Source organism: Rhinoderma darwinii, chromosome 2 (genome assembly GCF_050947455.1).
Source record: "Rhinoderma darwinii isolate aRhiDar2 chromosome 2, aRhiDar2.hap1, whole genome shotgun sequence".
NCBI classification, from domain to species: domain Eukaryota; kingdom Metazoa; phylum Chordata; class Amphibia; order Anura; family Rhinodermatidae; genus Rhinoderma; species Rhinoderma darwinii.
In genome coordinates, this window is record NC_134688.1 from 81,454,288 (window position 1) to 81,481,531 (window position 27,244).

The 27,244-nt window shown below is 41.6% G+C and overlaps 1 protein-coding gene across 1 annotated transcript; it reads right to left on the bottom strand.

Annotated features, from left to right (window-relative positions):
- Positions 1-1,335: 1,335 nt before the first annotated feature.
- LOC142741717 (keratin, type II cytoskeletal cochleal-like) lies at positions 1,336-10,506 on the bottom strand. Its single transcript, XM_075851059.1, has 9 exons — positions 9,889-10,506; positions 8,659-8,867; positions 7,024-7,084; positions 6,380-6,475; positions 5,671-5,835; positions 5,427-5,552; positions 3,936-4,156; positions 3,417-3,445; positions 1,336-1,475 (listed from the first exon to the last, which is right to left on the bottom strand). Exons 1-9 carry the CDS (start codon positions 10,504-10,506, stop codon positions 1,336-1,338), a joined length of 1,665 nt encoding a protein of 554 aa, XP_075707174.1.
- Between the last annotated feature and the right edge of the window lie 16,738 nt (positions 10,507-27,244).

Consider the following 27,244-nt stretch of genomic DNA (forward strand, 5'->3'; position numbering starts at 1 on the left):
GTAACTAGTATGATATGCCATGGGCCTCCACAGCATTTTGTGCTAACACTTCCTGTTTTCTGCAGCTTTTTGGTCAGTTTTGCTGTATAGACTGGGAGAGGACGAGCAGAGTTATCTTATTATCATTAGAGGGTTGGGTAAATTAATGTCAGCTCTATTTTACTGCTGGAGGCCTAGATAAGGCATGATAGTAACGCTAAACTCTTTACACACAGATCCTAAAAGTACTTTTACACCGGCCAATTTTGGCTGGTGCAAAGAGCGCCGATCAACGATCATTGATCGGCGCTCGTTTGCTCCTTTCACAAAGAGCTAGTATAGGGACGATCGCCCATTACTCTGATCACTCATCCTCATACATTTCTATTGTGTCGGAAGCACAACTCCCTGTTTACAATGATAATATTTTGAGTAATTAAAACTATGTGATCAGCAGATGATCGAGCGTTTGCTCGTTCATCTGCTGATCACTGAATGTTTACACAGGGCAGTTATCGGAAATGAGCATTCTGGGAATGTTCATAATTGGCCAGTGTAAAAGGCATTAAGACTTCGTAGGCATATACCCTGTCACTTCCTGGTCTTTGGGGGAGTGGTCTGTACTCCATCACTTCCTGGAGACTTTAATAATTTGTGAAATTTTTTTGTCAATTGATTCCAATTTTATTTCAGCTGCCATAAAAGACATATACCCTAATGCACTGTCTATACAAACAGTGCAGGAAGAAAGTGTGTGTCTCCAGTATGCCACTACAGGGAAGTTATTAAAATAATAAATGTGTTCCTCTTCTACATAATAATATCTAATTAATGAAACTAAAATTAAATAAATAATACATTCCCTTTCATGAGCATAGTATATCCATGAGTTATTCAGCCTGGTTTCCTGGGAAAAGTCATAATTCAAATGAAAATACAGTATGATCCATCAGCAACAGATCGGCTATTTGTTGATAGTCTTCAAGTAGCCACATTTTTTCACAAGATTTTTCTGTTGCATCTTAATAATGTACGTAGGAATCAAGCAGCTCCTAGTTTGATGGTGGTTGGCTGTGAATGGCTAGTTCCCAATTGCATTTTTTTAAAATCCAATAATGAAGCAAACCATTTTAATTGCCTGTTAATTACCTGTTTTGATATAAACAAATGTAAAATAATACAATTTTAACTTGATAATTATTGACGCTATATAATTTTATTGCAGAAGAAAAGATTCCATGTTTCATAGCATTTGCAGAAAAAAATGAAAAGCATTTGGCAATATTATTCTAAGGAATAAAATGTAGGAAACGAGCGACGATGAGAATGGAGAGCAGGCTGCTCTTTATGTAAAGTTCAACAATAGTCACCATGTGCTGAGTGATGCTTAGAGACATGACTGTGTGAGTTTAATCTTCCTTTATGGGAATATCCACTTATTCCATGGGACATTCCTTTAGATTGGTGTTTTCCCCCAATGCTAGAGTGCAGAACAGCTACAAAGGAGAGAAATTGGTTATTTTAATTGTTCACCTATATAATTTACCAGGTTTATTATTAAGTATGATATATATATATATACAGTACTGTACAAACGTTTTATGTAGTTGTGTGAAAAATGCTGCAAAGTAAGAATGCTTTAAAAAATATAAGTGTTAATATTTTTTTTATCAACTAACCAAATACAAAGTGAATGAGCAGAAGAGAAATCTAAGTCAAATTAATATTTGGTTTGACCACCCTTTGCCTTCAAAACAGCATCAATTCTTCTAGGTACACTTGGACAAAGCCATGGATTTTGTAGGATTATTATCGTCAGGTGTATGATTAACCAATTATACCAAACAGGTAACAATGATCATCATTTTCAGAAGTAGGTTGAAACTAAGTCATTAACTTAACAGAAACAGCTGTGTAGGAGGCTTAAAACTGGATGAGGAATAGCCAAACTTTGCTAAAAAGTTTAGATGTGGAAGACAGTTTCATGCGGCAGGTCCACCATGGCAATACTGAGCACAGCAACAAGACACAAGTTAGTGTTACTGCATCAGCAATGTCTCTCCCAGACAAAGACTTCAAAGCAGACTGGGGTTTCAAGATGTGCTGTTCAAGCTCTTTTGAAAAAGCACAAAGAAACGGGTAACGTCCAAGAACGTAGATGCATTTGTCAGCCAAGAAAACTTAGTGCAGCAGATCAAAGACACATTATGCTTACTACCCTTCAAAATCGGAAGATGTCCAGAAGTGCCATCAGCTCAGAACTAGCAAAAACCAGTGGGATCCAGGTACACCCATCTACTGTTCAGAGAAATCTGGCCAGAAGTGGTCTTCATGAAAGAATTGCAGGAAAAAAGCCATACCTTCAACGTGGAAACAAGGCCAAGCGACTCAACTATACACAAAAACATAGGAACTGGGGTGCAGTAAAATGGCAGCAGATGCTCTGGACAAATGAGTCAATTTTTTTAATTATTTAGCTGTAATAGAAGGCAGTTTGTTCGCCGAAGGGCTGGGTAGCAGTACAATAATGAGTGTCTGCAGGCAACAGTGAAGCATGGTGCAGGCAAGTGTACCTAGAAGAGTTGATGCTGTTTTAAATGCAAAGGGTGATCACATCAAATATTGATTTTATTTAGATTTCTCTTATGTTCATTCATTTTTTGTTAATTGATGAAAAAAAAATATTAACACTTATATTTTTGAAAGCATTCTTACTTTGTAGCATTTTCCACAACTGCCTAAAACTTGTAACTTTTACACAGTACTGTATATATATAATTCTTAACTATTGGGCCATATAGTGTATATAGCCGCTGAGTGGATCTCGCTCTGACAAATCACATGACCCATGCAAAAAGCCGTATATGACACTCTGAGGTCTTCTTCTGGAAGAAGATTTGTTAATGATGTCATGAATATTGGTGGTTCACAAATTAATGTAAGAATTGTATAGCTGTAGCAGCGCTCACTCACAACAATGGCTGCCTGCCTGTGCCTGCCTAACACACTGACTGACTCCTATATCTCTCTAAATTCTGTATCTCTAACAAATTGTTGTAAATCGAACTATCTATTCTCTACTCCTCACTATAAACACACTCACTGACACTAATCCACTATACATCTGTATTCTGTGTTTTACTATCTCAATCTCTGTCTGATGTCCTCTTTCTCCTCTCAGTATGCCCACAAAGCAGCAGCATTTCCTGGTTGGACTGTTTATAGTGGGTATGACTCATATGACTGTTATCCACTGAGTCATCAGTGACTCACACCTACTCCCCCTTATGATTAGCTGTGCTAGAGAGAGGGGCGCCTGCAAGCCATTATAGGGATGCCGACCGTGCCACCACATTATGTGTGTAATATACTGAACCTAAGATCATTTTAAACATATTGGATTTATATATGCATATTTTAATATCTATATTACTTACAAATATTAACAGGTCCTTCTGCACCCAACCTATAAGAAAAAATATATATGCATTACTATTATTATTATTATTATTATTATTATTAGTAGTAGTAGTAGTAGTAGTAGTAGTAGTAGTAGTAGTAGTTGTAGTAGTAGTATTGTGATTACTATTATCTTAATTATTTATAAACTAATACAATAAATTATTAAATGAAGTTTTGTCCAACATCATACAACACAAATGCTTCTAACTTTGTATTTGATTATTCGAATAGCAGTACATGCGAGAATGCATTAAGTAAACAAGCACATTACTGTCCTATAATACTATATACCTTAATGTCCTATAAAATGTAGACTTTACATGCAAATTTGGGGAGATTTATAATTTTTAGTTAGAAGATTTTGTTGTGCCATGTTACCAGGCAACCAATGTTCTTATCATCATATTTAGAACTATCTATTGATTCTTCGGTACTTGTCGATAATTATAGGATTTTTGAATAAATCTTAAAAAATTTGTTCCATTAGGACTGACCTGCACTCCTCATTTTCCAGCATCTTCCTATAAGTGGCGATCTCAATGTCCAGGCTCAGCTTAACATTCATCAGCTCCTGGTATTCTCTCAGTTGGCGAGCCATGTCCTGCTTGGCCTTCTGTAGAGCAGCCTCTAGTTCAACCAGTTTAATCTTGGCATCTCGGACGGCAGCTTCTCCACGTTCCTCAGCTTTATTTATTGCAGATTCTAGGGCTGCACGCTAGTACAATAGGAAGCACTTTTATTTGAAACAGAACAATGTCTGACCAAAGAGTGAATGTGTAGCGTACTTCTTTATCATAAAAAAAAAAAGTACTTGCTTAAGGCAGGTTACTATAAGCCCCTCTCCAAGGTAATGCCACACAGCCCACCCCTTACAGGTAGTGCCACACAGCCCCCTTCCCAGGTAGTGCCACACAGCCCCCTCCCTGGTAGTGCCACACTGCCCCCCTCCCTGTAGGTAGCACTTTTGGGGCTCCCTCTAGGAATGGAATCCCCAACCATAGCATTGCCCGGGAATTCCACTTCAGCAGGAGCCCCTGACGTCACTGTCCATATATGGACAGTGATGTCAGGGGCAACCCCAGAGCCATAGTTCCGGGCAGAGCGCTAGTAGCAGTCTGCCTGGGTCTCCTGCTCTGCTCCTGACATCACTGTCCATATATGGATAGCAAAGGCTCTGCTCCGGCTCTAGGGAAACCCCTAACATAACTGTCAATATATGGATAGTGATGTCAGGGTTAACACCAGAGCCAAAGTCCCAGGTAGAGCGCTACTAGCACTCTGCCTGGGATACTGCTCTGCTCCTGACATGACTGTCCATTTATGGACAGTCATGTCAGGGGCTTCCCCAGAGACGGATTCCCAGAGCAGAGCTGCTTCTAGCGCTCTGCCTGGGATTCCTTCTCTCCTCCTGGCATCACTGTCCATATATGGACAGTCATCACTGTCCATATATGGACAGTGATGTCAGGGGCAACCCCAGAGCCTGAGTCACATGGAAGAGCACTATTAGCACTCTGCCTGGGAGTCTGTAGCCTAGTAAATGGCAGAGTAGGGAGTTACCTCCCTGCTCTGCCATAGTGTTTAATAGTATCTGTGTCCTATGGAAGCAGATACTATTGAATGTGGCATCGCTACTGCTGTAGCAGCCATAGTGGCTGATAGCGGGGCCACTGGGCAAGGGGGGGCCGTTATGGCAGGCAGCATGGGCCCCCTCATGCCACGGGCCCCGTAGCAGCCGCATTGGCTGCTACTGCGGTAGTTACACCACCTCCTAGACAGGGGCTCCCTCTAGAAGCGGAATCGCATCGGCAACACTCTGGCCTGGGATTCCACTCCTGGAGGAGACATGATGGCAGCGTCAGCACCTGGCGGCCGAGTCGGCCCCCCGAAGTTGCCTGGGTTCGCCGGGTGCTGACGCTAGCCTTGCTTACTACACATTAAAATAAATACACAGTTATGATACTCTGTCCACATGGATCATGTACCTGGGATTTAACATTTTCGATCTCTCCTTTAAGTCTCTGAATTGTCTGGTTGAGTTCAGCAATCTCATTCTTGCTGTTCTGCAGACTATCTCCATTTTGCCCAGCTGCCATATGTAAGTCATCAAACTGAAGGTAAACAATTTTTTTTATTAATTGTCTATGGGTAAGAGTAAACTGTATTTCCGTCTCTAAAAGATCTACATTGATAAGATTATAACCTTATCAATGTATAGGCCAGACTCACCCTTGACTGGTACATAGCCTCGGCCTCAGCTCTGCTCCTGTTAGCAATCTCCTCATATTGAGATCTGACCTCTAAAATAATGCTGTTTAGGTCAAGGTCTCGGCTGTTGTCCATTGATACAACCACTGAAGTATCTGAGATCTGAGCCTGGAGCTGAGCAATTTCCTATGTTTTAGAGAAAATTAAACACAATATAAATTAAGAATATCTAAAATGGAAGATCCCTTCATTAATAAAGTTCATAAAAACCTATACGCAGCTTAAATACACAAACACATATATATATATATATATATATATATATATATATATATATATATATATTAAAAAAAGAAAAAAAGCAGCACCGTTCAATTGGTGTAGGGTGCAAAGTTCCTGTTCGGACACACAACCGATGTCCCAAATTACCCAACACAAATCCAAAATACAAGACAGCAGAAATGTCGCAAGTGGTGATTAAAGTGATCCTACTTTTTCACTGAATTTGGAGTGCTGCCTTGTATTTTGGATTTGTGTTATATATATATATATATATATATATATATATATACATATATATATATATATATATATATATATATATATATATATATTTACTTGTGTGTGTATGTGTGTGATTTGTTAATTACATCTATTACAGAACCAGTCAGGAATACTTATATAATACTTAATATAATAAAAGTAATAAAAGTGCAAAATTCAAACTTACTGCCTCATAAAGTGTCCTTAGGAAGTTGATCTCATCAACTAAGGAGTCTGCCCGAGCCTGAAGTCCAGCTTTGTTCAGAAAAGCTGCATCAACATCCTATTGAAGACGGTACATAAAGAATACAAAGTCATATAAATGTTCAACTAATATAAAGCATGTTCAGCTAATATAAAGCAATAAGTAATATTTTTTGTCTTTTCAATATAAAATTAAACTTTCAAATCAAAATCCAATGCAATTGAAAGACATATTTTAAGCCCAAAAGACAAGACAAGACAAGCAGCTATCTCTAGAACGGGCCCCCTAAACCCCGTTCTAGATTACTCAGCTCCGGTGCCTTCCAGCCACTTCCTGGTTAGGTGGTCGGGAGTTAGGGAAACAGCATAGCTCGCCATGCTACGCTGTTTCCATAGCTCCCATTCATTTCTATGGAAGTTCTGGAAACAGTGTAGCTCAGTGATCTCGGCTTTTTCCGTAACTCCTTACCACCTAACCAGGATGTAGCCAGGAGGCAGCAGGAGCCGAGTAAGCTAGAACGGGGTTTAGGGGGCCCATTCTAGAGATAGGCTGAGGTGTGGATATGCCATAAATGTCCATCATGGGAAAACCCCTTTAATTAGAGAACATTATTTTGCATTACTTACTCTCTTAACTCCAGCAAATTCATTTTCTGCAGATGTGCGTCTGTTTAATTCTTCTTCATAGCTAAATAAAAAAAAAAAATGATCATTAACCTGAAAGCAAAATAGATTTGTTTTTCTATCCAAAATGTCCTGCCGGAGTAAAAAGGCTGTGTATACCGGCTGTGAATGCATTTTTTTTTAATCTTTGTTTTATTTAATTTTAAACAACTTTTGAATTGGTTTTTACAAAAAAAAAAAAAAAAAGTTTAACTTTTTGAGATACAGCTTCTATGTGTCCTGTATATATAGAAACTGTATTTTGCGGTCAAAGACCAATCCACCAGATAAGCGGGACTGACAGCTTCACTGAGCGCTGGTCCTGCGTGTCTCTGACATTCAGGATCCAGCAATTATCGATCACATCTAAGGGTATGTTCACAGGTCAGCGTCCAATACGCCTGAAATTACGGAGCTGTTTTCAGGAGAAAACAGCTCCTGAATTTCAGACGTAATTGCTCGTACTCGCGTTTTACGGACCTAATTGGAGCTGTTTTTCAATGGAGGCAATGAAAAATTGCTCCAATTACGTCTCAAGAAGTGACATGCTCTTCTTTGACGCGGGCGTCTTTTTACGCGCCGTCTTTTGACAGCGGCGTGTAAAAAAACAGCCGGTGTGCACAGAATATCATAACCCCATTGCTTTCAATGGCCAGATGTTTGCCAGTGCTTTGTAGCCGTATTTTCGTAAAACGCCCGAATTACGTCCGTAAATAGGGCGTGTGAACATACCCTAATAGCTAGATCCTGCGTGTCAGAGACACTCAGGACCAGTGCTGTCAGTCCCAATGACTTGACGAATTCGGCTTTGACCGCAAGATACAGCTACTATGTATACTGAATACATAGAAGCTTTATCTGAAAAACTATTTTTTTAAATAAAATTCAATTCAAAAGTTGCTCAACTTTGAATAAAACTTTGAATTATTTAAAAAAAAATGCCTTCGAGAGTTTACATTGCCTTTAAGCTAGCGATAAACATAAGATAGCTGTTGACCAAACACTTATTTGTTTGATATCTATTTCCCCTTAAACCCCAAAAGTATGCAGACTCAACTTAGTCAATCATTCATATTTATCTGAATAATGGAAGGGCAAAAACCACTACCAGACGCTACTGGCAGTACTTATCTCCTGGCAAAATCTGCTGTTAGGTGACAGTCGCGAGAGCCCCTGTACACATTATATCTGCTATAGGATCTATCAAAATGAATTTAATGTGTGAGCAGCTTTATTTTGGTGTCTTACATTCATACCATGTTGGTTGTCTACCAACATTATACTTATTAGAGTGCACAATGGAGACAAACGGAAACCATTTGCACCCGATCTGTCAACATTGAAATCAATGATGATGGAAACCTATGGTTTCATTATGTTTCAGTCAGGGCTCCATTCTGACGGAATGCTCAGACGGAACGTCAGAATAGAGCCCTAACGGATATGTGAATTACATATGTAATATTGAGGTTTAAATTACATTCTGGTTCTGACTGCTGATTTAATAATAAGTAAGTACAATAAACTTGATTTGCCAAGACAGATAGTCTTTCTTTTTTTTTTTTTTATATAATCTAGTGAATTTATTTCATGTAATACCTCCTTCTCAGTTCTTCAGCTGTTCCCTCCATACTGCTCCTATCTCCATTCAGACGAGCTTTTTCAGATTCCAGATTCTCCAGTTGTCTCCTGAGGTTGCTGATAAAAGTCTCAAACAGAGGTTCAATCTGACACCTGGATGTCCTTTGTTCTTGTAGAAGAGCCCACTTGGTGTCCAGCATCTTGTTCTGTTGCTCCAGAAACCTAACCTAAATGTTACAGTTAAAGGTTAATATATTGTAGCATCTTGTAGTATAAGAGCTACATAACATATTACTTTTGTAAATGAAGAAGTGTTATATAATGAAATATTCATTTAGGTCAAAAATATTTATTTAATGTTAGTTAAAGTTACATGATTAGAAAAAAGGTTGTGTTTTTTTCTTTTTTTCCAAAAACAGCACCACTCTTGTCCATGGGCAGTGTCTAGTGCTCCAGTTAATCCTCATTCACTTGAATGCAATACCAGACACAGCCCATGGACGAGAGTGGCACCATTTCAGAAAAAAAAAATAGACCCCCTTTTATATATATATATATATATATATATATATATATATATATATATATATATATATATATATATATATATTATTTTTTTATTTTTTTATTTTTTTTTATTAAATCCCACACAACTTCTTTAAGTTCCAGTTTTAATTGTAGAATGGCAGTCACCAATGGTTTTTAGAACATTTTCAGTATGAACAATACATTAATTTGTAGGAAATAAATTTATGTTCTATTAAGATTAACGCATATAGTTTAAATGAGGTATATTTTGGCCAGATCAGATGTGGATTTTCTGCTGTCAATGCATTATGGGTAAACTGTGTAGAACAATGTAAGTGTAACTTGCCATATTAACATCTTTAAATTAGCCTAAACATTGCTAATTTTGGTCTTAATCATTCTTAAAGAGGTTTTTCCCATAATCATTATTTATCACCTATACACAGGATAGGTGATAAATATCTGATCAGTGTGGGTCTGACCGCTGGGCCCACCACCAATGACGAGAATGGGCTGACCTTGCCGTTTCTGGAAGCCCCATATGAATGGGGCGTTAGTGCGCATGCTCCATTCTTTCCTATGGGGCTGCTGAGCTTTATCTTTAATAATTACTCAATGAAATTTCAGACAATCAGACTAGAACATTGGCTTTTAATAAGCTGCCTCAATACAAATAACCAAAAATGTAAAGTGTATTTAAGCACTAATGATTTTTTATACCTTGTCAATGAAGGAAGCAAACTTGTTGTTGAGACCTTTAATTTGGTTCTTCTCATCAGTCCTCACTCTTTGGATACCATTGTCGATCTCCAAGTTGAGAGGAGCCAGTAGACCTTCATTTACAGTAACAGAGGTAATCCCACCAGAACAGGATGACCCTCCAAATCCATGAGCAATGCCTCCAATACCACACACAGATCCATGCCCGCTCTTCCCGGAACTAAAACTTCTAGCTGAAATCTTATGCCCCTTGAATCCAATATTCTGAGCACTTGTGCTGCTAAAGCAATGTTGAGTCTTGTGGCCGTGTCCTGTGTGTTTAGGAGAGTGTGATAAGATGCAGTGAGAGCTGGAAGGTTTAAGTGAAGCCACAGAACAGGAGCTGAAGTTCTTGTGTCCTGAGGAGCTGAGGAGCTGAGGATGGAGTGATGAGACATGATGCTTCTTCTCAGTAAGATGATCTACAGAAGATGCAAAGAGCTCAGGAGTCTGCTCTACTGAAGTCTTCATGAGCTGTTGCCTGCTGCTTTTATACTTGAACTGGGTGTTTCCATTGTAATTTGAAGTTACTTTGGAGCATTGCTTGGTAGCGTTATTTTCTACATTTATAGAATACATACGACAGACACACCTGAATGATCAAAGCTAAGCAGCAATGCATAATTTATAATAAAACAATATCATGAAAATGCTCCATGATATATATAAATGAGAATTACTTTGATTATTTATAGTGTCAGCAATATGTACAGGATTTACAGACATGTTTTATTATACTAGCATTCAGTTATATGTCTGTGTCTGGCTTTTCAAAAAGTAAATGTAGTGAAATAATGTTTTATACATGCACGCATTAAGATATATACTTATATAAAGTTAGGTGATAAATGGGATCAAGGTTTGTTTGATGTATCTTTGATACCATGACGCCAAAGTAGCTAAAAGGGGTTGTCTCATGTCTTTTTAACCTGGCAATGCGCTGGTGGCTGCAGAGCTGGCTTCAGAAACCCTGCAGTATTAAATGTCTTCCATCCAATGTCAACCATCTAAATGAAAGACCAACTAGAATAGGTCAGTTCTGCCTAAGCTGAGACACTAGTTTTTAGTGGCACAACCCTCTGGCTGATAGAGGGGGTTCCAGTCAGGGACTCCCCCTATTATGTAATATCTTTATGAGATGACCCCTTTAATGAGTGAGATTGACATGGTATCACAGACTGGATCATTAACTGACTTAAAATAGTCAGTACCAACATCATCAAATCTTACTTTTTAGGGCAAAATTAATTGGACAAAATCATGATGTATTTGAGATGTAAAACTTAAAGAGGCTGTGTCACCAGTTTATAACTGCCCTATCTCCTACCTAACCTAATAGGTGCTTTGATGAGGATAACCACTGTTTTTTTATTTATGCAAATTGTTTCTAAATGCCCAACTTATGCCCAATTTATGCAAATTGTTTCTAAATGCCCAACTGGGTGGTTTTGTTTTCTATTCACCAAGTGGGTGTTGTATAGAAAAGTGTATGACGCTGATTCAAAGCACAGGGTGATCTCGCGAGATCCCGCTGTGATGCCACTTTCTCCTGCAGGTCCTTCACCAGAGCGACGGAAGACTGAACAGATATCGCCTCCAGCCATGCCAGGACGTTTATCCGAATCTGCACGGCTGGAGGCGATGTCTGTTTAGTCTTCCGTTGCTCCGGTGAAGGACCTGCGGGATGAAGTGACATCACAGCGTAATCTCGCGAGATCACCCTGTGCTTTGAATCAAGCTGGGCTGGAATGAAGAGAAGTGTATGATGCTGATTGGTCAGCATCATACCTTTTCTATAAAATGGCCACTTGGTGATTAGAAAAAAAAACGCCCAGTTGAGCATTTAGAAAAAAATTACATAAATCTAAAAATGTTCATATCTTGGTCAATAATAAACATTTAAAAACAAAAGAACAGTAGTTATCCTCATCAAAGCACCTATTAGATTAGGTAGGAGATAGGGCAGTTATAAAATGGTGACAGAGCACCTTTAATGGCTGTGTACACTTTTGCAAGCATTTTAATTTTTTTATTAAATGATTTAAGCAACTTTTAATAACAGTGTACATAGACTTTAACTTCTTCTGACATATACAGTTGGAAACATTGATTATGTTCATTACTAAAGGGGTTGTACCATAATGATACCGCCACCAATCGCGAAGGCTGTATTTGACTGAATCGTCGGCGCACATGCTTGACCACTGCTTTATTCAGTTCTCACTGCAGTTAGGTGGAACGGGAGGTTTGGAAACCCCGTTCTCCCGATCGGTGGAGATCCCAGTGGTTGGGCTCCCAGCAATCAGACAATTATCAGCTATTCTGCAGATACCGTAGGTAATAATGGTTGATTCTGGCTCAACCACTTTAACTGCAAATTGCATTGAAAATGTCAAAAGAACTATCATTCTTCATAATTATTCAGACTACGGTATCTGTGACTCTTTAAAATATGAAAGACAATAAAGTAGTTGAGAGGAAAAATTACTGAAGTCTATGAACTTTGTATGGTTTACACAAATACTTTGACCCTTAATCAAATCTGATCTTTTACTTAAAGAGTAACTGCACTTTCATCAAACTTTTGATATGTCATAGAGACATATAAAAAGTTTGGATTGGTGGGGTCCGGGTGCTGAGACCACCACTGTTGCTGATATGAAGATGCAAAAGCACTCAGCTGAGTGCTTTGCACCTTCAGCTGTGATCTGTGTCTATGTGAGCCATCTTCAGGCTGTCGAAGAGCGCTGATCATAGCAGAAGGTGGAGAGCGCTCAGCTGAGCGCTTCTGCACCTTCGTTTCAGCAACGGTGGGGGTCTCAGCCCCCGGACCCCCACTGATCCAAACTTTTAATATGTCTCTGTGACATAATAAAAGTTTGATGAAAGTGCACTTATTCTTTAAGGTCCAAATTACTAGATTGAAGTTTAAGTTTCAACATATTAGAAGCCACAGCTTGTAAGGGGTAAAATAAAATTGTGGATTAGAAATAGGTTGAAAATAAATATAGTTAATGGGGTTTTCCAGCCAGTAAAAATTGATGGCCTAACCTCAGGAAAGGCCATTAATAGCTGATGGGTCGGGATCCAACTCTCAGGACCCCCGCCGATCAGCTGTTTTGAAGTGGGTGCTGCGCTGCTTCCCCTTCAGTTCTACTTGATCACTGTGAATCGTCAACACACATGTAGCGGCAATTCACAGGTATTGCAGCCTTTTCTCACATTCACTTCAATGGGAGAAGAAGGCTGCAATACCTGTGACTCGCTGCTAAATGTTTGTCGACTATTCACAGTGATCAAGTAGAAATGAAGGGAAGCAGCATTTGTACAAGTGCTGCACCCCCTTCAAAACAGCTGATCGGTGGGGGTCTCGGGAGCCGGACCCTGACTCATAAGCTGTTGATGGCCAATCCTGAGGATAGGCCATCCATTTTTACTGGCTGAAAAACCATTTTAATAAGGTACAGGAACAAATATTTAAATGTAAAACCTCTGTAGCAGTGAGTATGGGTGATCCAATATGTTTGTCTATAGGCAAATATAAGAAAGAAAGTTGGAAGAGTAGAGAATAGCAATATGGCTTATTCAACAATTAAGTGGTGGAGTTTTCTGATGTGATTTGGGGAACGGTCTAATTAAAATTAAGAATGGCTTTGAGTGACATAAATTTATCATAATTTACAGCAGAAACTAATATAAATTACGGGGGAAATTTATGTCAGCTCGTGGTTATCTTAGATTATCTTAGATTTCACTTCCTGGCGCATGGACTACCAGAGATGCGCCCAATTTATTGAGAGTCTTACACGTCTTAATATATTTTATATTTATATTAAGAATTTATATTAAGACTGGCGTATTAAATTCCCCCACCCCCCATTGAATACAGGGAAAACAGATGATGACAGGAGAATCATATATATAACAGAAATAAGTAGTACAATCTTCTTACTGATATAAGGAAGGGTATTATATCAATGTGACTATTCCTGGGGAGAAGCATAATTCACACATAGATCTACTAATACATGGCATGTAATGGGTGCCAATAACTTCTAACTGAAAAGGACATTAAGAAATGTGTTTACTGTAAGGGAGTAAAGTAAAAGCTATTACAACTCATAGACTACTACTTATACGTTTTTAATTAAAGCGACCTTCCAGTCCAAATAAAAAAATTTGCTATGCATTGCATATGTATAGTCAACCTACCTCTATTCCTGCGTTCCGCTCCCTCGTTTTCACTCACCAAAATGGCCCTTGCAGTATCAGACTTCCCTATGAAGAGCTTCTTTGGAAGTTCAATACACACACCTTCACCCCCATAACTGCCCAGTTAAAGTCACCTAATTCTTATTGTCTATACTTGAACCCCTTATTAATGAACAGGTAGAGTACTATAAGTTCATCGGAAATTACAATTATGCTAGGATGAAGAGAAGAGAAAATGTAACAAGACAAATGGATACAATTACATAAATCATGAACATACCATTGAACATAATGTTAAAAAGCGGTAGACATGATCTATGTTCTTCAGTGATCTTTAGCTTTGGTCATTCAGATGATGAAAGAAGGAAACACATTTTTGTTTTTATACAATTAATTGGACATCCTAGTAAAAAAAACAAAAACATACGAACACAAATTTGTATAGGCAATATAGGCAATCATTATTAATGTTCACACTCTTGCAATACAGTGTGTTTAAAAAAGTGCTCATCCAGTAAAAATATAAAGGCCTGGAGGAGGCTTGGTCTCCAGATGTACACTCAGGATCTCCGGAAAGCTGTTGGTGGTTTCTGGCTGCAGAAACAACGCACAAGTGGGCACGAGTGAGACTGTGTGGTTTAGTAGGAGTAAGGCAGAGAAAGTCAGAGGTGTCCAGGTCGCAACCAACTTTAGCAGAGCATCTAAACAAGCTCCCATTGCATGAGACACCAAATTCTCAGGAGCAGTGGATCTGAGAAATGCTAAAGGGCCCCCGAGAACCAGACCGCCAGAGACTGGAGAGTCCAGGGAACAGTTGTGCGGTCGTGTGCCAAAAACGTAAAAATCAGCAAGCTGGTGAAAAGATTAAGTTCACTCTGACTGGTGGACCACCCAGGTACAGGGGCTGCATGTATCATCAGGCCCAGGAAGATGGTGGACTCTTAAAGACGGGCCCGTGCCTTTACCCACTGGAGGCCTGCTTCACCACAGGAGAATCTATAGGAGTTCGAGCCTGACGAGGAGCTGGCTACTACTGTGCCAGAGAGGAGGAAGATTGGTGGCCGAGGAGGAGGTTGTTTTGGTGTTGGGCAACCTACTACCGGATACGGGGACTGCATATTGGTGGAATACTCCTTTAATGTGATGGTACACGTTCTTGTGACCGTTCTTATTCATGCCCAGCCTATGGTCTACATCGGGTCATGTGTTCAGGACAGTTTCCTGATTGTTCCTTTGTTCCCCTTGAAAAGTTAAGAGAGACTGTTACCATTAAGTTCCTGTTGTTCGTGAAGTAAGGGACTGTTCCTGTGTTCCTGTTTTGTCCTTTTCCCCTTTTGATCTTCGTGCCTATGCGATCTTTGTGTCAGCGACGGCACATATTAAACCAGGGGCATGTGTAACTCTAAGGCTGGGTTCACACGACCTATTTTTCAGACGTAAACGAGGCGTATTATGCCTCGTTTTACGTCTGAAAATAGGGCTACAATACGTCGGCAAACATCTGCCCATTCATTTGAATGGGTTTGCCGACGTACTGTGCAGACGACCTGTAATTTACGTGTCGTCGTTTGACAGCTGTCAAACGACAACGCGTAAATTGACTGCCTCGGCAAAGAAGTGCAGGACACTTCTTTGCAACGTAATTTGAGCCGTTCTTCATTGAAGTCAATGAAGAGCAGCTCAAGATTTACGAGCGTCAAAGACGCCTCGCATAATGCGAGGAGGAGCTTTTACATCTGAAACGAGGCAGTTGTTTTCTCCTGAAAACAGTCTGTCTTTTCAGACGTAAAAGGTAGCTAGCGTGTGCACATACCCTTAAAGGGGAGTTTTATGCTTGCTTTGTTTGTGTGTACATATACCCGAATATGGTTCATTTATTTGTGCACTGTGCCTTTTAAATGATTGGCACCCTGATGATGGATGATGGTTGGCTCGTTGGTGGTGTAAATTACTTTACACATGGCCTAAATGGTAATAATATGCTGTGTCATAACAGTGGCAGAAACCTGGCTAGAGAGAAAGCTGCTGTAAGAAGTGTGTGAGAGTGAGCTGAAAAAGCTGCTGAAACCGCACGATGAACACAGTAAAAACGAGACACAAAAACAATGGCGAATACGCTTTTTTTTGCCATTTCTCACCACAAATATTTTTTTTTTCAGTTTCCCAGTACATTATATGGCAAATTAAAAGGTGCCATGAAAACTACTACTCATCTCACAAAACATAAGCCCTCATACGGTTATTTCGATGAAAAAATAAAAAAAGTTATGGCTTTTGGATGGCGTGAGGAAAACACGAAAATGAAAAATCGGAAATTGGCTGCGGAGGGAAGGGGTTCTTTGGCTTCTATAAGTTATAATAATGGAAAATGTGGACGTCTACTTATCTGGTATAACTTATATTGTTAAGATATGCAAAACAGTATGATTGTTGGCGTTTGACTTTTGAAGCGTGAAAAGAAGGAGGTTCCTTTTATCATTTCTCCTGCACAGAGTTACACCTAGCCAACCACTGTGCAGGGAACACAGCTACATTGAAGAGAAGCAGGCTGTGTTGTAGTTTCCTGCACTGCTGGTGGAAGGGAGCATCTCTGTGCAGGAAAAATCAGTGAGAAAGCCATTGTGCTAGTTAACGATTCTAATGATCAGTGAGAGTCCAGGCATTACTGGAGATATGCAATCCTTTTGTTAAAGGGGTATTCCCACAATTACAATTATGGCTGTTAAATAAATCTAGCAAACAATCATTTTTTCACTTATAAGTAATTAAAAGAAAAATTTATGTTCTTCTACAATAAGCCCATACACCTTCTTCTCTGTTATTACCTTGTTGTCGTTAGTTATGTCTAGCAGTAGTTCTATTTAGTCAAGAACGAACATGCGCAATATGTATCTCCCCACTATTTTTCTATAGCGGTACTGTTTCTATCGGTCAGTGAAGTCAGACAGCACATGCGCGATTGCCTCCTTGGGTCACTGTGGGAGCTACCCACTACCATACGGAATCTCCAAATCTAAGGGAATTTCACCCTCGGCTTTGATGTGGCTAAGTAGAACAACCCAAAACCTGCAATCCCTCGGCATGTCACGCCAGTCACGAAATGCTATCTTTTGCGGACTCCCTTGACCGTTGGCTTTGATAATACAGTGAGGACTCACCTAAGCTCACAACAAAGGGAGGTTCTGAATTTTGTAGCAAAGGCCTTGGATTCTCGTCATAACCAGACCCGTTAAGACATACTCGCCACTGAATGAACTCTTACACAAGGTAATGCAATATAAGCTGGTAAAACAGTGAACAGCTTTCAATTAGACAACTACAGTACATCAATGTTATGCTGTACAAGTGGATTTGGGATTCGCCAACTTCTACCGGCAGTTTATCCCAAACTTCTCATCACTGATGGCTACCATCTCTACCCTTACCAATAAGGGTGTGAACGCCAAGGTGTGGACTCCAGAGGCAGAATCTGCATTTAATAGCCTCAAGAAAGCCTTCACTTCAGCCTCCATCCTTCATCATCCTGATGTGTCTCAGCAGTTCTCATTGGAGGTGGACACTTCTTCTTTTAGTGCAGGTGCACTTCTGTTCCAGAGGAGCTCCAAAGGAAAGGCAGTAGTATGTGGCTATTACTCAAGACTTTTTTCCTCTGCAGAGCGCAACTACTCTGTTAAGTATGGACAGCACCAAAAAGAACGTGGGGCATTTCTTTCAACACTCTGCGTGTATCTTATATTTTCCTGAACCAAGGAGAATATTGCCGGTTTATAGTGATATACAAGCTGAGGGTACATAATCTACAATCACAGTCCCGAAACTTCTTCTGGGACTACTAGCATCTGCTGTGGTACTATATATTCCGAGTCTGCAATTTCATGAACGGGTTGCCACTAATAACTTTAGAATCTTTCTCACATACAATACTGATTTTCATGAGTTGTGACATATTCAGCACTATACTTTGTGGACAGCACCAAAAAGAACGTGGGGCATTTCTCTCAACACCCTGTGCGTATCTTATGTTTCCCTGAATTAAGGAGAATATTGCTGGTTTATAGTGATATACAAGCTGAGGGTACATAATCTACAATTATAGTCCCGAAACATCGGGACTATTAGCATCTGCTGTGGCACTATATATTCCGTGTTTGCAATTTCTTGTTTCAATCTCGAATGGCTTTAAACATATATTAACCTTATATTTCATCTATTATATATTTTTTCAATGGCCAACTTCTGATATATATTTACACAGTGCAAGTATTTTACATTTACCTTCCGATGCGATATGTGTGTTTCCCTTTTTCTCTCTTGGAGGTGCAGGCATTTGGGGTGTCCTTTTCGGGGTGCCGCCTCGCTGTTGGTTGTGTTCGTTTCCTGTGGTCCGTCAGCGGTGGATCGAATGGGAGAAATGAATTTCAGTAAGGACAGATGTTTGAAAAAATATATATCTTTATTTAAATAATATAATAAAAAACATCTCTAGAGCAAATGCCTACGACACAAACAGGCCTTACCGACCAACTGAATTGTATGATGTGTTTCTCTAACCAACATACTACAAATTAAATGCAAAAGTATTGTAACTTCAAATAATAAATCGCAGAAACACATACACATTCAGACCTGATTGACCTCTCTCTCATTAAGTACACGTAGCATAAATTCGATCTGCAGGGTTTTTGTGCCAAACTTAAGCACTCTTGAAGTATATAAAGTACTAAATTCCTATATATATTTAGGCAACATAAGGATCCTCTGGTCATATGTATGTATATATATAACTTTTTATGTTGGGAATAATTTATTTATTTATTTATCCCTGAACATATTTTTTAGTCCAACATTTGATTTGTTCGTACGCTAATGTTATATACATAAAGTATTAATTATGCTTGGTTCAACATGCAAAAATTATAACCAAGTCAGTTTAACTTTTTGCAATCCATTGTTTGTTTTTGATTTTATGTTTCCTAGTTTAATGTTTGTGATGTATTTTTAACGTATGATGAGGCTCACACTGCTTTGCCTGTCTCAAGAACTATATTAACCAAGATACCGCATATAACAATTAATATCCTGGGCACTCATATGTTATCAGATATTTTGTCTTCTTTAGGGAATGGACACACCCGACAATGTATCTACTCAATACTCTCCTTGTTGCGCATACTAATGCCGTTTCCAATTGCAGGCTTACTCCACCTGCAATGATGGTCAGCATTTAGTGTTATCCAATCACTCAAATGTGCTTCAATTACCACCCACGTATATCAAGCAGGCAGAGCAGGAAGAGCTCTCACATTTCTTTGGCATGATTAAGAGCACGGTATGTGCTTGAAACGCGTAGGCCAGGGTAATCACCCAGAACTACCATACATCTTGGGACTGCGTCTCCCGTCATTTTTAACCTTATTTCCCCAATAAAGGTGGGAACACTTCTTCCTTTTTAAATCAAAGTACGACTCAGCGCTGGATCATTTTTTCTTTTTCTCCATTACGTACCGCCAGCCGTAGCGGGGATCCGAGTGGCAAGTCCGGAGACGCATCAGACCGGTGAGCTGGAGGTTTCCTCCCTTTCTATACTATATCCAAGTATACGGCAATTCCTCCGTGCCTACCGGACTGTATATATATATATGAAGTGGAGTGTATTATATCTAACACAGCAACGCACATTTCAACAGTTCCTATCATTAGGACTCCAGTGTCTCTGCCACACTCCGATTTTATGCAATTTATTTCTCAAGATTGTTTCTATATATATATCACCTATATCTATCCATCTAAATATAAATTACAGCAAATGGCTTGTTTTTAACTTTCCATGACCAGAGGGATTCATTTACTTTGATCATTTCTGTTACCAAGAAAAGATCCCAAATCCTGAAATATGCCTGTGTTTCCTAAACCGTCATGTTCAAGAACGGAAATGGCTGCCTTCGTGTTTGGAGAAGCTGTCCATACGAATTGTTTCAACGCAACTTTACACAATAAATTCAGAGACCTGGAAAAACTGGCATCCAATGAAACCAGAGTATGGTGGGATCTCACCACTCTGCGTAACTATATTTCAAAAGAGATGATTCCTAGGGGTCTAAGGTTGCGCAAAGTACCCACTAACAAATATTCGGAGGAATTCATAACGGATTGGAACAAATTACTGTCTGAATGTTCCATCAATCTCATGAGATTGATCACCAAACACGAGGAAATCAAGCTTACAGAACTCCAAACGGATATTACCAAAATAAGGGAGGAAATTAATCTGTCAGCCAGCTCACCTGACTTTACAACCCTACAAGGGAGAATGGATGAACACTTGGAGAAATTGGAAAAATCCATTGCTGATATCAAGAAAACAAAATTCATGCGTGACAGCCAAGATTACAGCAACAACGAGGTCTATTCATGGAACAGAGGAAATTTCAATAGACGAGGAACCAAATCTATTTTAAGAAATCGCAATAACTCATACAGAGTTAACTCCAGTTCACACAGGGTCAGTTTTAGCTCGACTGAACCTGAAACAACTGATGGAGCGGAGGAGGAATCTGATCCAGAAACATCACGAGGGGCTCGTACATCTAGGTCCTATCATGGCAACAAGCGAGATTTCTCAAAAAACGGGGGAAGAGGGGGGGCAGAAAACACAGGTCAAATGGATATCATCCAACCCAGGAGGTTGAGGAACCACAGATGAATCTGGATGTGATCAACCTGTCGTCAGCACCTCTCTCCCCCATACAACACAAAGTTCTTTCATTTGGACTAAATTTCGTGCCTAATCAGAATTTTGACGTCTTCTCCACTCTACTTGATATTAACAAGTTCATTCGCAATCTAACGGTAAAGAGACACTTCCTGACTTCTGAAACAGTTTCTGATGGTGAAAAAACAACGGACCCTCCAATAAACAGCAATGCTTATAGGACACTCATGTTCCAGGAACAGATGACAATGCTCTGCCTTGAAGATTTAGCGGAGGAACACTCACAACAGCCAGTTATCAACCAAGCATCTAGGTTCGCAACGAGGAATGCCAAGTTTTATCCCATACAGTCACGGACTGAGTCCATGGATACTTTCCAATTGGTCATAGGGAACTGCACAAAATCAAAAACCAAATGGGACTAAGCAAAACTACCAATAACCTGACCATTATGGAAAAACAAGCTATCAAATCCTTACGGGATAATGAAAACATAGTTATCCGTATGGCGGATAAGGGAGGTTCCATCACGATCATGGACAAAGACATGTATATGGACCAGATCCATCAATTATTGGATGACACCAATAATTATTTCAAATTGTGTTCTAATCCCACTAATGATTTTTCCACAGTATTGAAGAATTTAGTGGATTGGGGTTTAAATCAGGGTTCGCTTACTAAGAAACAGCAAGATTATTTATTGGAAGAACACCCAGTGGTACCCATATTGCATGCCTTACCTAAAACACACAAGGGCATCATCCCTCCCCCGATGCGGCCTATAGTATCGGGTATAGGTTCGCTGAGTGAAAGAATATCGGAATGGCTTGACAGTCTTTTACAGCCACTTGTTTTCAGGGCATTTTATTTCTTGTCACAATCGAAGTATAAACTCGTTCTGCTCTTATGCAATAGAGAAAGTCAGGGGAACTACCAGAGGGGGTAACATCAGACACCTTCTCTTGACGAGAGAGGCCTTCTGGATATATAACCTAGAAACACGTGTTCCGCTTGGTCTCAACCTTAAAAAGGAGCTTATGTTTCATTATTGACCACATTAGTGCTACCGGCAGTGCCTTCGTGGATTCAGGGTCTTCTGCTAATATTATGTCTGTGGAATTTGCTATGTCTCTAGCTATGCCTTTGATTGATTTGCCTAATCCTGTCCCGGTAGTGGGTATCGACTCCACTCCTCTTGCTAATGGTTATTTTACACAGCATACCCCTGTTTTTGAACTCCTTGTTGGCTCCATGCATTTAGAGCAGTGCTCTGTACTGTTAATGCAGGGATTATCGTCCGATTCGGTTTTAGGCCTTCCCTGGTTGCAGTTGCATAATCCCACGTTTGACTGGAATTCTGGGGACCTTACCAAGTGGGGTAATGAATGCTTGACGTCATGTTTTTCTGTTAATTCTATTTCTCCCCCTGAGGTGGTGAACACGCTACCTGAGTTTGTTCAGGACTTTGCCGATGTTTTCTCTAAGGAGGCCTCCGAAGTGTTACCTCCTCATAGAGAATATGATTGCGCAATCAATTTGGTACCAGGAGCTAAGCTCCCTAAGGGTAGGATATTTAATCTCTCTTGTCCCGAACGTGAAGCCATGAGAGAGTATATCCAGGAATGCCTGGCCAAGGGTTACATTCGCCCCTCTACTTCTCCGGTAGGTGCTGGCTTCTTCTTCGTAGGGAAGAAGGATGGTGGTCTTAGGCCATGCATTGACTACCGAAGCTTGAATAAGGTCACTGTAAGGAACCTGTATCCCCTTCCTCTGATTCCTGATCTCTTTAATCAGGTTCAGGGGGCCCAATGGTTCTCTAAGTTTGATCTACGGGGGGCGTATAACCTTATCCGCATCAAAGAGGGGGATGAGTGGAAGACTGCGTTTAACACGCCCGAAGGTCATTTCGAATACCTCGTCATGCCCTTTGGGTTGTGTAATGCTCCCGCGGTCTTCCAGAATTTCATAAATGAGATTTTAAGAGACTACCTGGGGTTATTTCTTGTAGTGTACCTTGATGACATACTTGTGTTTTCCAAGGACTGGTCCTCCCACATTGAGCATGTCAGGAAGGTGCTCCAGGTCCTTCGAGAAAACAAACTGTTTGCAAAGACCGAAAAATGTGTGTTTGGGGTGCAGGAGATACCATTTTTGGGCCAAATCCTCACTCCTCATGAATTCCGCATGGACCCCGCCAAGGTCCAGGCTGTGGCGGAATGGGTCCAACCTGCCTCCCTGAAGGCGTTACAGTGCTTCCTGGGGTTCGCTAATTATTACAGGAGGTTTATTGCTAACTTCTCGGTCATCGCTAAGTTTCTTACGGATCTCACTCGCAAAGGTGCTGATCTCCTCCACTGGCCTCCTGAGGCTGTCCAGGCTTTTGAGGTCCTTAAGAAGTGCTTTATCTCGGCCCCGGTGCTGATTCAGCCCAACCAAATGGAGCCATTTATCGTGGAGGTTGACGCGTCCGAGGTGGGAGTGGGGGCTGTCTTGTCCCAGGGTACCAGGTCCCTCACCCATCTCTGTCCCTGTGCCTACTTCTCCAGGAAGTTTTCACCCACTGAGAGTAACTATGATATTGGCAACCGCGAACTCTTAGCCATTAAATGGGCATTTGAAGAGTGGCGCAGCTTCCTGGAGGGGGCTAGGCACCAGGTAACGGTCCTTACCGACCACAAGAATCTGGTTTTCCTAGAATCTGCCCGGAGGCTAAACCAGAGACAAGCTCGTTGGGCGTTATTTTTTACCAGATTCAACTTTGTGGTTACCTATAGGGCTGGGTCTAAAAATGTTAAGACTGATGCACTGTAACGTAGCTTCATGGCCAGCCCTCCTTCGGAGGAAGATCCTGCTTGTATTTTGCCCCAGGTATAATCATTTCCGCTATTGATTCTGATTTAGTCTCTGAATTTGCGGCTGATCAAGGTTCAGCTCCCGGGAGCCTTCCTGAGAACAAGCTGTTTGTTCCCCTGCAATTCCGGCTAAGGGTACTTAGGGAAAATCATGACTCTGCACTATCTGACCATCCAGGCATCCTGGGTACCAAGCACCTCATTGCCAGAAACTATTGGTGGCCTGGGTTGCCTAAAGACGTTAAGGCCTACGTCGCCGCTTGTGAAGTTTGTGCTAGGTCCAAGACTCCCAGGTCCCGACCAGCGGGCTTACTATGTGCTTTGCCCATTCCCCAGAGACCTTGGACCCATATCTCCATGGATTTTATCACCGATTTGCCTCCATCTCAAGGCAAGTCGGTGGTGTGGGTAGTAGTAGACCGCTCCAGTAAGATGTGCCACTTTGTGCCCCTCAAAAAACTACCGAATGCTAAGACGTTAGCTACCTTGTTTGTCAAACACATCCTGCGTCTCCATGGGGTCCCTGTCAATATTGTTTCTGATAGAGGGGTACAATTTGTTTCATTGTTTTGGAGAGCCTTCTGTAAAAAGTTGGAGATTGATCTGTCCTTCTCCTCTGCCTTCCATCCTGAAACTAATGGCCAAACTGAGAGGACTAATCAGTCTCTAGAACAATATTTAAGGTGTTTTATCTCTGACTGTCAATATGATTGGGTTTCATTCATTCCCCTCGCCGAATTTTCCCTTAATAACCAGGTCAGTAACTCGTCAGGGGTCTCCCCCTTTTTCTGTAATTTTGGGTTTAATCCACGGTTCTCTTCCGTTCCACCTGGTAGTTCCAACAATCCCGAGGTAGAGGTCATTCATCGAGAACTGTGCACAGTCTGGGCTCAGGTTCAGAAGAACCTAGAGGCGTCTCAGAGCATACAAAAAACTCAGGCAGATAGAAAACGTTCTGCTAACCCCTTGTTTTTGGTCGGGGATCTGGTGTGGCTATCGTCTAAAAATTTGCGCCTTAAGGTCCCGTCCAAGAAGTTTGCTCCTCGGTTTATAGGGCCGTACAAGGTAATTGAAGTCCTCAATCCTGTCTCCTTCCGACTGGAGTTGCCCTATCTTTTCGAGTACACAACGTGTTCCATGCCTCCCTCCTTAAACGCTGCTTCCCATCCTTGGCTCCCTCGAGGAAACCTCCGGTCGCTGTTCTCACCCCTGAGGGGGCAGAATTCGAGGTGGCCAAGATTGTGGACAGCAGGATGGTCCAAGGCTCCCTCCAGTACCTGGTCCATTGGAGAGGATACGGGCCTGAGGAGAGGACTTGGGTACCCGCTCGGGATGTTCACACTGGGATATTGGTCAGGAGGTTTCACCTTCGTTTCCCCAGTAAACCAGGTCCACTTAGAAAGGGTCCGGTGGCCCCTCATAAAAGGGGGGTACTGTAAAGGATCTGCCAGGCACAGCTTCGGGGTTAACGCCCATAGATAATCAGTCTGCACCTGCTTCTATGTCTGTGAGACTGACTCCATCTTCCACCACTCAGGGTGGCAGGCTTAGGAGTGGGAGAACCTATCACAGCCTGGCCAGACGGAGCTAGCTCCCGCCCTCTGTCTATTTATACCTGCCTTTCCTGTTCCTCCTTTGCTTGTGATTCTTCTCGTTTGGTTTCCTGGCCCTGCTGCAGCTTCTTTTACCATTGTCCTTGCTTCATATTGACCCTGGCCCGCTGACTACTCTCCTGCTCTGCGTTTGGTACCTCGTACACTCCTGGTTGACTCGGCTTGTTTACTACTCTTCTGCTCTGCGTTTTGGACCTCGTACTCTCCTGGTTTGAATCGGCTTGTTCACTTCTCTTGTTGCTCACGGTGTTGCCATGGGCAACTGCCCCTTTCTCCCCCTAGCTCTGTGTACCCTTGTCTGTTTGTCTGTCGTGCACTTATTGAGCGTAGGGACCGTCGCCCAGTTGTACCCCATCGCCTAGGGCGGGTCGTTGCATGTAGGCAGGGACTGAGTGGTGGGTAGATTAGGGCTCACTTGTCTTTCTCCCCACCCTCGTCATTACACTACAACAGATAAACCCTTTCTCCTATAAGCTTCGACTGCCTCCTATCGTCAGAATCCGCCAACTCCTTTCATGTGTCCCTTCTGAAACTGGTGGTCGTGAACCGCTACAGTAAGACTCCTAGTCCCGCAGTTGCTCCCAGTGGGCCATCTGATGTGTTTGAGGTGAAGGAGATCCTGGACTGCAAGAGGGTAAGAGGAAGGACTTTCTATTTGGTGGACTGGAGAGGTTTTGGTCCTGAGGAGAGGTCCTGGGAGCCAGGAGAGAACCTTAATGCCCCTACCCTCATTAAGAAATTTCTCGCTCGCTCTGGTCCTAAGAAGAGGGGGCGTAAGAGGGGGGATACTGTAGCGTCCATGGCCGCAGACCGCCGTTCCTCCTCACCCCTCAGTGGCCGCTGCCATGGATCTGTGAGTGCTGGCCGGCTTCTCCTTTCTAGGTGACGCCAGCACTCACTTCCTCTTTGCTCGGCACTTTCCCGTATTGTGCGCGCGCGCACACTCGTGCCCGGCGCACATGAATTATATTTTAAATTAGCCCCAATCAGTCTGGACTATTTAAGGGGCCCTGCCCCTTCACTTCCTGCCTAAGCGTTGTTAGTAATTCCCATATTAGTCTTTGCAAATGGTCCCTAAGAGTTATCCTGTTCCCAGTGTTCCCGTGCCCTGCTACCTATATCCTGTATCCTGTGCCGTGCTTTGTTCCTGAGCCTGTCTAGTGTTGGAGTAGTGTCCTGCTGCACCTTCTGCCGTCCACCACGTCTGGCACAACCTACCGCACCTACTGTCGTCCCCCACGTCTGTCGCAACCTGCTGAAACTGCTGTCATCCGCCACGTCTGGCGCAACCTGCCACATCCAGCCCCATCCGTGCTAAAGCCTCTGCCACTGTCTGGACTATTCAGGTACCCTTGTGCTGGACTTTGTATTGATTGGGTGCTCTGTTGTTTGGCAAGCCGCCTCCCTGCTACGGCGGTGCGGCCTAGTGGGTCCACATACGCACAGACTGTGACAATAGTGCCCTTCTACTGCCCCTACACAGTAAAAGTATCTCCCAAGTGCCCACCACACAATAATAGTTTCCCTTTTTTTTGCCCTTACAAAATAATAGTGCCTGCTTAGTGCCTTCCTCACAGTAATAGTGCCCCCTTGCAGCCCCTACACAGTGATAATGCCACTTTAGTGCCCCCCAAACAGTTGAATTAATACTCAGCTACAGTAATTCCACATGCTCAGTGAATGAAGCAGCTCAGGTTACAGGCCTATGTACATGCCTTTGGCCTACGCTGCCATTGGCATGGCACAGGTAGGCACAAAGACCACACTGCATCACACAGGCCTACATTGAGTTCTAGGCACTTTGCAGGCCACAATTTTTAAGTTGCCTGCGGTCTACGAGTGGGTATGGTTGATGCAGTTGAAAGGGATGCAAGGGGTAAGTTTTGACCATGTAATTCCCCTTGTATATGACCGTGGTAGAAGCT